Genomic DNA, 14,608 nt, shown 5'->3' with positions numbered 1-14,608 from the left:
CACTCCCGATGACCGATTGTACTAGATTTGGAATTTTCATGCCTATAAGTCTGATATCAAAGAATGAAGTACTCATACATGACATCCTTAGTGTCTCAAGTCTAAGGACTAGATAACTATTGGGATAATAAAATTATTGTTTGATAATAGGATATCATCAATTATCCAACATTTCGTGAGCGGATCATAAGTGAATTCATTATCCAATAAGCATCTGTATTCTTAGTGTTCCCACACGAGCAACTATGAGACCAATCGTCTCCATCATATGGATGGGTATATAGTATACTAGTGTATTATCTAATTATCTCGAGTAACCTACGATCGAAATTATTTGAGGTCTATGTTTAATAGCGAATTGGTCTCATTATCATGATCTCATCATGATCCAATTTTCACTACACAAATCCATTGACATCACAATATATATATATATATATATATATATATATATATATATATATATATATATATATATATATATATATATATATATATATAACGAGTAATATAAAGTGAGAAAAATATCAAAAAATAAATAAATAATAAATAAAAAGAGTGTATATCATGTCATTACTTATGTAATTGGCTTATAGGATACCTATGACAAACATCCCCTTCATTCTCGAGTGCTTTTCTCTTAACATTGCATATGTTGGGATGTTCTTCATTTCCATGGTAGGGCCCTAGACGATGACATCGATCCACCCTTTCGTTGGTTCGTAGGGGCAAGGGGGATCGACCCCGGAAAGGCCTTCACAAGTATCTCCTTGTATGAGTCTTTTGATTCGACGCTAGTGACATCCTTTTGCATTGTGTTCGTGATCTATAAAAATGCTTATGCCTTTCACATCACCCTCGGGTGGCGGACCCAGGTCATTGAGATACTAAGGATGTGAAAAGCATTGTCTAAGAATAATATATTACATTGAGATACTCATAACGCCTATTGAATGACTCATGATATATTACATTGTATACACATGTTAAAAAAAATTAACCAACGGATATAATAGCAGAATTATGGGTGGCTGAGAATAACAAATGAAAATTTTGTTATTCTGTCCTAGTTTTTACATGATAAAAATTTTATTATTTTTCTATGAAAATTAATATAAAATATTAAGTTTATATTAATATTTTAATATATTTTATTATTAATCTATGAATTTTTTTTTGTTTTAATTTTTTTTCTCGTCCCTGACAAATAAAAACGTATAATAGATATCGGATCGAATTATGTCACATTAAATAATCATATCTTTTGTACCGATTTTTTACCTGGAGATAAAGAATTAAAGGGGATTGGAAGGGGATGTTACACTGCATCATAGATATGCATTCATCGTTCATGCGTATGAATGCAGAGAGGGGATCCTGATCTGGGAGACAAATTTCTTGGCCGGTGACGTCCTGTCACAAGTTCCTCTGGTTGTGCTATCCCATTCTCTTCGAACAATTTGATCAGATATTTGTGCTATCCCAACCGAAGAGAACTCCTAATAGCCACCATGTGCTCACAAATTAACCGAGGAATGCACTGAACTTACTGATTTGTCCTTGTTTGTGCTACTGGCGGTGTGTGCAAACCAGAATTCGATTTCAAAGAAACTATAACAACGGAACTACTAGGGAAAAATTATTCCGAAATCGATAATTTATAGAAAATTATTCTGTTTTGATACAGACTTTTTTCATTTCTATTTGGTGATGACATGATGAACTATAATAGACACTGTCAAGTTAACATCCTGCCTACTTCTTGACTTCATTCACATCTGGCAATTTATTCGGAAATCAGTTTATTTGCTCACATCAAGTAATATTTTTTAGACTTACAAAAATCCATTATCACAGGCTTTATTAGCGTTATTATAATGAGCAAGGATTTAGACACCCAAAAAAAATTTCCAAAAAAGACACCCTAAATACCTATGATAGCATTGAATATCACAATTAGGAAAATGCCACTCCAATTTTGAATGTTAATTACCTTCATTTCATTAAAGGTAAATGAATGAACTTTCCCTACTTTTTTTTTTTTTTTTTAATTGCCATCATCATGTGTCTCATCATTCCATTTGACAATCAAGAGAGTAGGAAAAAAATGATCTTTACTTGAGAAATCATCATGAGAATTATTTGCTACTACATACAAACAAATTTTCAACTGCAGACTAGCATCAAAAGAAACCTTGTATGACGATAAGCCAGAACGGGCTGATGCGTGGCTTCCATATGAAACATTTGATGTACAATAGAGAATACAAAATTCTTGTCATTGAAGCCATTTTGATATTCACTACCAAATTTCTTGATTTCTCTTCAACTATGCCCTTTTTCTTGTACAAATGCTTAACGTCTACAAGACTTAGCTTCCAGTCTACATCATTCTCTTGATGTGCACAGGGAGGAGGCGGTGAATTAGTTCAGGAGAAACACCTTCAATCTCTGCATCAAACACATCCAAATGAGTTGTACACAACTTTGTAGATGATCCATAAAAAAATCAGCTATGCCGTATAACCTTGAGCTGTGAAATTAAACAGAGGAGGAAGCGGCTGCCCATTTGGCAGACGTGCATTAGGGTCCCTCAACTCATCAAAAAATGGGTGGGCACATGCCTCCAACTGCATAATCCATGGAAATAAACATCTTTTACATTTGTTTCTCATATAAAAGAAAGTGCATTCTTAATTCCATGAGATGATTTGAAACATACATCTCAACAACTGATGACTGACCAGATAAATATTATTTTCATATTCCTATGCATAATTCCAATAAGAATCAAGCTAATTGAAAGAATTGTTTTTGATCCAGTCCATGTTTAACCAAGCCAAGGATGATATAGAGAGAAAACATGGAATCTGACACAGCTGTTCACCAGAAGAAACAAAATCCAAGTTTTACAGATAGCAAACACAGATAAAACGTGTAGATCTTCTCTTGACATAAGTGTGAAGGGAGTTAATTGAGGTCACAGCACAAAAAAAGGATCAACTGTTAGGCAAAGGCCTTCCCTGAGTTGTTCAGTGGAAAACAGAGTATGTGTGCACCAAGATGAAAATAACACAAGAATATGGACCAACATAAGATTGCAAAGGTATCCATAGACCATGCTGTTCTAACCTAGATAGCTAAGCAAATGTTACATTCAGCTTTCTGTTAAAAGTCTTGTCAGTTTACCGTAACACAGAAAATCCCCTTTTTTACCCTTAGGAAGTAAAAAATATACATAGTTTACCATAGCACAACACTTTTAATAAGATTCAAGCAACTTCAACAACAAACAATCAGGCATGCCTATGCCACCTAAAACCACTTGTCAGGTGAGGAAGAACAGCTTTACAGGAAATAGCTTCATAAAAGTGAAAAAAGTTATGCCAAATCGATGTTCAGGTGATGTTAGATGATACAACAATCATATATAGAAAAAGAACATAAAAGCTGTAATTGATACGACAAAAGAGATTCAATCAGCACAGGCAACTGGTTAAGATTATCTTACAGCAGTGCAGCGCAAATTTGGTGAATACTGGAGTAACCTTGACACAAGATCAACAGCTTCAGGGGGCATTCGTTTATGAAAAAGCTGCATATGAACTCAATCATTTAACCATCAAGAACCAATTGTTCACTTCATTATAAGAAGATCCATCTACTGACCTTGTGCCATGGATGGGCTTTTATCTGGGGAAATTTAAACTCAGTATAACTTGGATTCATGCACTTAATTTCTTCTCGTGTCGGGGTACCTAATACCTATATAACAACATGTTAAAGATGAGATCGCTGAAAGAATAATCTCTGATAGATCAAACATGCACACATATCAACCAGGGAATCCAGAATATAAAACCTTGAGAATCTCCACAAGTTGATTGGCACCGCTTTCCCCAGGAAACAGAGGCTGCAAAAATAAGTTCTTGTTGAAGTAAAAAAATTGAGTAGCACAAAGCTGCAGAGATAAAATCGAAAGTGGAGAAAACAAATGTGGCAATTTTATACCAAAGTGATGTTGTAACTTGATAAGGCAATATCAAAGAGGAAAAATGAGATGAACATGAAATATAACAAATTAAAGAGCCAATTCTCACTTGTGGTAATTAATTGCTATATGTCATATAGTAATTTTGATTAAAAAAAAAAAAGCTGCATCATAGCTCCCCTTCTCCCTTTCATTTTGCCCTCACTAAAAGAGAGCCTATATATCTTCTAATGTCAGTGATGTTCAAGAATCACCGGTAACTCCATTTAACTTACACTAATCAATAAGAATTTGGAACCTTAAAAGAACTAAAATTTTACCAAAACTTAAGTATGTCAAGCCACGAAGAATCCCCTAAAAGCTTGTTGGCACATGGGGTTATAATAGATTAAAATGATTGTAGTCTTTTCATAAACATTCTAAATACCAAAATGGAGGCACAATCGGAAGCATAATTGCTGAACATTCAAGTTCTCGTAAGTTGTAACATATTGATATAAAACTTTCTGCAGACTGTTCCAGTCTAAATAATGTAAAACTAGAATGGCATCTCTTGGCTGGTTTAGTTACATGTGAAAGGTGGTTATTAGGGATTTAGCATCCCATGATATGTACAAAACAGAAAGTTTTACTTAGAAGCCAGTAATTGCCAATTGTAAGTCAAATATTATCCCAAGATCTTGGGAAAGAAAGATCTCAATTCCAATTACCAATATTTTTGGGAGAACTTATGCAAATTGTTCGAAGTCAAAAGGTACTAACAAACTTATAGCATGATATGTGACGATTTTTAGGACTACATTTATATAGATCAGGTTGGAAATTTTGGTTGGCAACTTTTCATATGCAAACACATTTCAACTGTTTCCAAGGTGTAACAATTAGTTTATGCCTTCATAGTAAATATACTTCATTGACATACCACGTCTCCAATGAACATAAAAATCTCGTTAAAATATAAATTGAGGAATAGCATAATTGACTATATTCTGATGAAGGCCAGGGCAGGAGCATGGAGCCTCATTTTGAGACTCGGATTAGTAATCAATAATCTATGGGCTATGATGACTTAAAGCATCAGAATCATAGTAGTTGCCATGGCAGTCATGAAGCACCATGCAGGCTGCCAGCCACAGCCATGATGGGTGCTATTGTCACCGTTGAAACACAAAGTTGTGCTCCATATTGGATGTTAACATATTTTTTTATTCTTGATACTCTTTCATTGGCAAATAAGGAAAAATGAGACAAAAAAAAGGAGAATTTGTGGTCCATTCCAATGCAGTCACTATTTTCTCTAAATGTATAGCTCAGGACATAGAAAATCAGAGTTATTGAGTAAGAAAAGGAAAGTTGCAGATATCATTTGATTAGAAGTATATAAATCAGACGTCTGAAAGATGTTAGTGCTTTAAAAACATCAGTAAGTGAAGATGCATATTGCACCATTCAAATCATCACAAAAAAGGAATTTCAAGATTGTACTCTAGCTAAAATCATATGGCATTGAAGACTAGAAGAAATCAACTGAAGCATCTAATACAGGATACTTTAAAAGATTGCACGAGTGTATCAACTAATAAAAACATTTACCTTCCCTATGAGAAACTCGGCTAAAACACAACCAGTAGACCACATGTCAATAGCAGTGGTGTATTCTGTAGCTCCAAAAATAAGCTCGGGAGCTCTATAGTACCGTGAACAAATGTAAGATATGTTAGGCTCCCCTGGAACCTGAAATCAGATGTTTGGTTACCAAAGCTACAAAAACATTATGAGGAAAACAAAAAGATTGCATTACAAAACACAAGCTAGCCAACATACCAACTTCTTGGCACTACCAAAATCACAAAGCTTTACTTGATGAGTATGAGGATTCACCTGCAAAATTATCCAAAATAGAAAACAGGTTATTTGGAAAATGCATTTAACATGACACTTTTAATATATAGAATTCATCAGGTTTGACAACAGAGAGCAATAATTTTGATCTCCAATCAGAAGTTCAAGAAGAAAAACAAAAGATAAATCTGGCTAAGGAAACAAATGAAATTTGATAGGACCTCACCAGACCAAAGTATATATATCTCATTCTTACCAGTATATTTTGTGGCTTTATGTCACGATGGCACACCGCTAGGACACGATGGATATAAGAAAGAGCACGACAAATCTACACCAATAAACATGCAATCCTTAATACTTGGTCAAGAAAAGATTAAAGATACAGAACTTTTGAAATAAAAATATTATTGCAGACAGCCAAAAGAAATAAAACATATTGCTTTTCTCTCTGTTCACCTGGTAGGTATACAATTGAACAAAAATAAGAGGCATATGATGGTTCATCCGGCTATAATACTTTGCAACACGATAAACTGTTTCAGGAACATATTCAAGTACAAGGTTGAGGTATAGCTCATCTTTGTCAGTGGTTGAAAAGAAATGGTGCTTCAGCTCAACTACATTTGGATGTTTAAGTATTTGCATAATTTGGAGTTCCCTGTTCTTGTATCTTTTATCCTGTAGAACCTTCTTAATTGCAACTGCTTCCCCTGTTTCCACAAGCTTAGCCTGATGCAAGAAAAAGCACTATTGGACTTCCATCAATCATGATATGGCACTGTAAATAAATCCGAGGTCTACCAAGAGGGAATTAGTTTTAGGTACCTGAAAAACCATACCAAACGAACCAGTGCCAACCACACGCTCTGCCATGTATGATATTGTCTGGCATCAAAATGGCAAAAAAATAATTATCTGGGTTCTTGGTTCCTATTTAATGGATTATTCATTGCATATCCAAAAACTGAGGCAAACTTATAAAATAAATGAATAGCAACCCAAGATTAGAACAAGTGAACTAATATTTTCAATTTACAATTATGTATAATTAGATCCAAGAAAACCAATGTTACAGGTAGAACAAGAATGCCAAAAGAAAAGAACACCCCATTGGGAAAGGCTTCTAGTCTAAGAAGTCAAGATGTGCAGCCTTGCTGCTGCAAGGAGAGGTTCTATTCCAATCGCAGAACCTTGGTCACCTGAATTGCAAAAATGAGAACTTACCATGTTACCAAGCCCACCCTATAGAAAAAAAACGACAACTTCCAAAGTTAAATATCAGCCCTAAACTTATACAAACAACATCAATGACAAGTCTTCACAACTAATTTTGGGTCACACAAATAGATCCCTTCAGGCATTTGGCTAACTAAGGTCAAAATCCGCTGATAATCTTAGACAACACCACATATCCTTAGTGTCTCTGACCAAATAAACAACAAAAAGATAAGTTCAATGCCAACAAACCCATAAGCTCAGAGAACAGTGCATGTGAAAGAGCAGTTCTTAATCTGTAACGATGTAAAAGATTCAGATTTCAGGAAAATAATATTTACCTGTTTTGGCTGACCATTTCGACCACCAATTGTTATTACAATTGTCTGACCAGTCTCAGTTCCATTTCCATTTACCATAATCCCATCATTTTCCTGTAAAATCCACCATCATGAGTTGAGGTCTATAATAAGAAACAGTAAAATGGACAGATAATTCTTAGATAATGGAGATAGAAACCAAAACAAGATGACAAACCTTCTCATCATGGTCATTAACTTTATCAACTTTGATTGTCATATCATTCATTTCCTTTGGGAGCTGATCAACAGTTGCTTCTTGAATTTTCACAGGAGGATCAGAACTCGATGAGCTTGCATCAAAATTCATTTGATTCAAAGCTGAACAATGATCTAATTCAATAGATTTTTTTTCACTCATATGTGGTTCCACGAGGATTTTGCCTCCTCCATCTTGATCAACCTTTGTCTTTTTGGTTCCATAGTCCCCGCCCTTAGTGAAGGTGCAAAATGTCCATTAAGACAAAAAGTGAATAACACAACGAGAGTCAAAATATATAAAAATATGATTTATAAATATATTAATACTGATCTGGTCATGTACAAGTACAGTGTTGGTCCAGAAAGGTATATCCTACTCATACTGCTGGGAAAAATATTAAAGGAATGCTTTCTAGCTTCAGTATATTTTGAACGGTTGGATACAGCACATTGGTATGGTGTCAGATCAGTAAATACTAGTCAGTGTGGTCAGTGTAGAGCAGTACTTGAGTCCATGATCATAATGAAAACTGCAATTAATTATAACTTCCAGCTTGCTATATTGTCCTAAAAATTCATCCTCTTTCCTTTCTATATCGTTAATAATGGTGGACTCTATATTATCGGTGAAGCTTGATCTTTCTTTGATCAAATTAAAATTAAAAAAATCAATGCCAATAAGAGAGGGACCGCAACCTTCCCATAAGAGGTCCTAGAGAAAGTAAAACAGATTCTCTCTATTTGCACTTCCCACAGAAAAGCCTAAACAGTAATAGCTCTTTCCTTACAATTGACAATTTATATATACACAGAGGGCAGTATTTCTATCAGTACTTTGTCTAAAAATTGACAAAATTCGTGCAAGTTGTATCACTACTCATCAGCTTTAACTGATCATTTAGATCTATTCTTCTATATGACTTCCATTTTGTATATTAGCTAAGTCATTATATATACAACCACACAATTGTATACCCAGCCTTCCACTTGGGGGTTCATAAACAGATATCAAGAAACCTTCATAACAATCTTCCCTTTTTCTTTCTTCGCAATGCTGTGTAGAATTTGTATTTGTACGTCACCACGTATGCTTTTACAAGGGGGACTGATTTTGCACTAATGCCCAAGAAGTAGATCCTTAATGCCAGCCAGAAAATAAAGCCTTTCAAGTGGAAGAAACTGACAAGAAAGTCATCATAATTATCACTTCATGCTTTATAAGAATCACACAATCAATGTGATAGAGGAATAACTAACCCAACATCAATAAGCAGAGGAAACCACCTCAACAACAGAAACATTTGCATTCACTCTGCCAATCTTGACAAACAGAAGGTCTTGAGTTACAATTAAGGATTTCAAAATGTCACATTGAACCCAACCAACGTGTTCCAATTTAGCCCAGAAACAGATACTTGTCCTTGACCGGGTAAAGCCACATGCATAAAAACATTCAACGTTGGCAACGCAGCTATTTAATCATCATGGCCATCACGTCATGATATTTTCCTGAAACAAATATACAGTTTCCTTTCCATAACTTGCTCCAAAGTTGAGAAAAGAATTGTTTTGTTTTGTTTTAGAGAGAAATTCGCAACAAATTAAGCAACTCTACCATAGTACACTTGTTACTACAAACAAACAGCCTACATCGCATCAAATCCTTTAGCTAATCTGAATTATTTTGCTAATTAAAGACCACACCGCACTACCTTCCATAAATCAGAAAATTAGAACTTCCTAAGCCGCCGGCAATACCAATCAAAAGCACCGTTAAACTAGAACATGCAAGAGAAACAACAACGAGGAAAGAAAAAGAACGCTTCGCTCCATGAGAATTCCACATGAAAGGGGAGGATGAGAAAGGGATTAAAGCTCACAGGGTCCGAGGACGATGGCCGCCCCGACGTAATGCTCTTCAGCCGCCGCATCATATGCATTGTTCCCTCCCCCGCTCTTCCCTTCTCTGTCTTAATCTATCGGCCTCCCTCAAAGAGAAACCCTCCCCCCTCTCTTGCCTTCCAGCGCAGCGGCACCACGAAGAAGAGAGGAGAGAGAAGGACGGGAAGGAGAAGGTTGGATCGGATCGGATCGGGAAAACGAACGGATTGCAACGCCGACGATGTCGACAATTGCTTCCTTTCTTCTCCCCCCCTCCTCTCGCTTTTTCTTTTTTCTTGTCCTCCCTCTCTTTTTCTTTCCTCCGCCTCGCTTCTCTTTTGTCTTCTCTCTCGTTCTTTATTTAGCATTCGGTTTGGGTTGCTTGTATCAGTCAAAGCTACGAAGGCCAACCCCAATCATTTGGCCTTGATGAGGCCCGCGCTCCGGTTTGCGTGGGGCCGATCTTGGCCGTTGATGCGCCTGTCGTCCACGACCGGACGTTGATTTGGCGATCGTCGGATGCTCATCACGTGAGCGCCATCACCCGGGATACCGCGCTTTGTCGGCTCGACCCTCTCTTTTACTCTCTCTCTCTCTCTCTCTCTCTCTCTCTCTCTCTCAATAATACGCAATATTTGATTTGCTTGATATATCTTTAAATCGAATTCAGTCTGAATTGAAGTAATTAAGTCTCCGCATCGTATATATTTAAATGATCGATCGATCGATCGATCGATCGATCTTGAATTTGCTAGTTATGAAACACATTCGAGTTCATCAAAATGCTTCTTTGATCAGCTCGAATCATTCAGATGGGAATATAGAAAATTTTGAAGGATATCCACTTGATTGGTTGGAATTGGGTTCGGATCTAAAGAAAAATTGTAGACATTGGAACTAAAATTATAGTAATGTCATTTGAAAATGTCGTTGGTACGTTATTAATAGTGACGTGAAGGCAATTAGCTTGTATCGATGGACTAAGGTTCCTGGTCTTAAATTTGTGGAGTTTAAACGTATTTTCGATCAAACTTTTAAATCAAAATTTTATTTTGAAAATACTAATTCATCCCGTAGTAGTGTAATTATGATCCTAACAGTAATTATTAGAAGAATTATGAAAATATTATCTTTACAATGTATTTATGGTATATTTATAATATTTTATAAATATGAATGAAAATACTATAAACATTTCCTAAAAACACTATAGTGATATCTTATGCCCTTTTTTTGGACTCCATAATATTAGCAAATGAAATCCTAGTTCAATTATTTATAGGTATATGATGTAATAAATGAAAGAATTATGAAAATGTTACCTTTATAGTTTTTTTTATGTTATGTTACAGTGTTTTAAAAATATGAGTGAAAATATTGTAAATACTTCATAAAAACACTGAAATGATATATTTTCATCACTTGTTTTGATTTCATGATACAAATGATGTCCTAGTATAATTGTGTATATATAATGTACTGTAATGAATGGAAGAATTACTAAAATATATCATTTACAGTGTTTTTATGTTATTTTATAAATACGAATGAAAACATTATAAACACTTCATAAAAACAATGAGATGCTATCTTTTGATTTATTTTTTGGACTTTATGATGAAAATGATGCCCTAGTGCAATTGTGTATATGGAATATGATGTAATAAATAAAAGAATTATAAAAATGTATCCTTTACAATATTTTTTTTTATATTATCTTTATAGTGGTTTAGAAATACAAATGAAGAAGACTGAAACTTTATAAAAGCACCATAACTATATGCTCTAATCACTTATTTGTATTAAGAATTTTAGGATTAATAGAAGACCTATCTTTGGTGCTTTATTGATTGATGGCTACAACAAGTGGATGGTGCAAACAAACTATTCTCATTTGCATTTGATATGATTGAGATTGAAAATAAAGATTCTTAATAATGGTTTCTAGTAGAATTATGAAGTTGTATCAGGATAGTTGAATCATTATTTATCATTATTTGACTAGAAAATTCTCAGAAAATCATCTGGATATTGATGGTACATATGTCAAAGAATTTTATGAGTGACATTTGGGATCATGAAGTGGCAAAATTATTTTGGGCTAACAACAGAGCTACAAACATTTATAAATTTAATGAATATATACAAAGGAAGAGAATATCACATTAATAGTTATCTTTGGATTCACTAAATTGAAAATGAGAGGTGAGCTAATGCTTATTTCCTAGGACGTAGATATTCAATGTTGACTATGAATGGATCGAAAAGTATAAATTCCATGCTTAAGATTATTTGTAGTTTACCGATATATTTGTTAATAGAGATGATAAGAAGAAAACTCGTGGCTTGTATTGTAGTATAAGGTAATATCAATAAGACATATTTTGTAAGGTTGATCCATATCCTTTAGTCTAGCAAATCAATTTAAATGTGACCAATAACCTCCCAACTATCAATGTGGGTTGTCGGAATAAAATGACAAGCATCGATTGAGTTCCTCTAGATAATATTATTTTTGAAGTAGCCTTACAATGTGTTTGTCCATATCACTGATTTAACAAAACATTATAATGATATCATAAAACACTATAAAAGTTTACTGTCCAAAACACACATTTCACAAAACACCATATCACACATATATTAAAAACACTCATTTTACTATCGAGAACACTCATTTATCACATATACTAAAACACTATAAAAGCTCACTATCCAAAACACACATTTAACAAACTAGTATATCACATATACTAAAACACTGTAAAAAGACAACTATCATAATTTATCGAAAATCTATATCACATATAGCAACCAAACTCTTTAACACATAATAAAAACTATAATACTATAACCTAACATAATTGCACAAATGATTGAAACATTGTATCACATATTCTAAAACACTATAAATCAATTCCAATCCAACATAAAAACCATCATAGTCATAAACAACCACATCACCAATAATTCATTCTAAGAAAATTTATACCAGTGCTTCTTCTATTAAATTAACAATGTATGTACCCCAATAATAAAGTAGATCATGATAGAGAGAAAGGAACTTAGCTGCCATCATCTTCAATAGTTGATTGCACAATATCCTGTCGATATTGGCATATGTCTACTTATCACACATCCAAAGGCCAATCATAGATCAGGGCATTGATGAATTCAATAACAAAAACACTATAATTATTCCTACCAAATAAGACTAGAGATCATCTCAGTGATACAAAACATGCAAAGTAGTTTAAACAAAAACCGTAAAGACTCACTATACATATTGCTTTGGATATTTTAACTCTTTTATTTTCCATCTGACAAATGGGTGATGTTTGACGATATACTTGTTGAAGCACCCTAGTTGATCCATAGTAATATCTGTTATCGTTTTTTTCTATTAGCATCACAATATTAAAGTTAGGAGCTGAAAAATTAAAATTTCTCTTACAACACATGAAAAGTTCATTTATATGTCATCATATACTTCATTATCCGAAATGAATTATAATACATAAAAATATTTTTCTTAAAGTCTAACACCATGAGGTGTCAATGAAAATATATGTTCGCTTGTATGAACATAAAATCGACTGGTCCATCATAATTTATTTGATAGCAAAGTCCTTACTTGCTGATAATATTTTTACATTTAAATATAATAATTGAATTAGTTAACCAATATTAAAATTATATAATTTAATATGAGACAATAAAAAGATATTACCCAAACACTTGTAGACAATATTAAAATCTCATTCTCATCTATAATCATAGTCTCATCAACATCAACACTTGTAGCCTTCCCATCCATTGAATAATAATCTATGACACAAGGTTACAAACAAATAAAGTGTAAAAAAAAAATTAATCAATAATCCTTACATCTGTCAAGAGCACCTTTAATAATATCTTATTGATAGTCCCTATATGACATGAATGAATAACCCATTCAAACATGCGTAAACAACCATTTGAAAAATTTGAGGAAAACAAAAAAACATGCTCAAACCAAGAAGTCAATAGCACGCGCACGCGCGCGCGCACACACGCGCGCACACACACGCGCGCGCGCACACACACACACACACACACACACACATATATATATATATATATATATATATTACTAAACAATGAATAATGCAAGACATAATTAGATTGACAAAATAAATACAAAAAAATATAAAATATACAAATGATAAAAAACCATTTATTAAATCAATGTCCTTGACAGTATGTAGCCAATTCCTAGTAGGTGGTTGCCTTGAAAATTACTTATCATATATGTACCTCGATGACTCTGTCTTCAAATTTAATATTTCTCCCTCGTTGGGTAGGCTACATCAATAAGGTGACATCATAATCTCAGATAAATCTCATTAATAATAAATACCTTCTCGTAATCCCAACAGTCCATAATACATGTAAATATACTATGGGAGAATAAGATATCTAATATCTAAATAAAATAGAAAAATAGAGTCAATTTTATCATATCTTAATGTGCATTCTTTAATGTCAATAACTCTATTTTCCTTGTGATGTATAATTTCTTATAAAATATATGAAATGATCGATAAAACTTTGACCATTTATATTCCATTTCTACATGAATGAAAAAACTCAGAAGGTCTTTTAACTTTTGCTTGAGCTCTTATTCTTATAGATGGAGCATATAAGGCGAGGGTTATTTGAGCTCTTGTTTAAGTTCTTATTTTTAGGATCTTAATGGTACTAGGGGGATGAATTAGTATTATAATAAATTTTAATCAATTTTAAAGTTTGATCAAAGAATTTATATTGAAAATATGATTAATCAAATATTAAGTACGAGTAAGGAATGCCAGTAAAGTAAATAATAAGTAAGCAATCACAAATAAAAGTCATAAGCAAGAGAACCTAATTTATAGTGGTTCGATCTTTCCGACCTGCATCCACTTATGATTCTTCTTCCCTTGAGGTTATCGACTTTCACTACAAATCTTCTTTCTATTGGACAAAGATCAACTACCTTTGCTATAACTCTTCTCCTTTTTATAAGAAGAAAACCTTCATACACATTTTTATAATAGATCTTGCACCTCCTACAACTTAGTATCATGACTAAATT

General features: G+C 33.6%; 1 protein-coding gene across 4 annotated transcripts; it reads right to left on the bottom strand.

Annotated features, from left to right (window-relative positions):
- Positions 1-2,097: 2,097 nt before the first annotated feature.
- Positions 2,098-9,829, bottom strand: LOC103994215 (shaggy-related protein kinase alpha). 4 transcript variants are annotated; one of them, XM_065119349.1, is made up of 14 exons: positions 9,492-9,829; positions 8,869-9,120; positions 7,589-7,843; positions 7,393-7,485; positions 6,662-6,721; positions 6,293-6,583; positions 6,090-6,164; positions 5,816-5,872; positions 5,585-5,725; positions 3,863-3,913; positions 3,670-3,765; positions 3,512-3,595; positions 2,528-2,630; positions 2,098-2,451 (listed from the first exon to the last, which is right to left on the bottom strand). In XM_065119349.1, the coding sequence occupies exons 3-14, from the start codon at positions 7,769-7,771 to the stop codon at positions 2,384-2,386; spliced, it is 1,302 nt and encodes a 433-aa protein (XP_064975421.1). In that variant the 5' UTR covers positions 7,772-7,843; positions 8,869-9,120; positions 9,492-9,829; the 3' UTR covers positions 2,098-2,383. The 4 variants fall into 4 exon arrangements, with proteins under 4 accessions (XP_064975421.1, XP_018686476.2, XP_009412821.2 ...); XM_018830931.2 differs by having other exon boundaries at positions 6,293-6,565; positions 9,492-9,828; XM_009414546.3 differs by lacking the exon at positions 8,869-9,120.
- Positions 9,830-14,608: the final 4,779 nt, after the last annotated feature.

The sequence above is a fragment of the Musa acuminata genome, chromosome BXJ2-8, assembly GCF_036884655.1.
Source record: "Musa acuminata AAA Group cultivar baxijiao chromosome BXJ2-8, Cavendish_Baxijiao_AAA, whole genome shotgun sequence".
NCBI lineage: Eukaryota > Viridiplantae > Streptophyta > Magnoliopsida > Zingiberales > Musaceae > Musa > Musa acuminata.
Note: the sequence above shows the minus strand (reverse complement) of the source record. Positions and strands in the feature narration are given on the sequence as shown.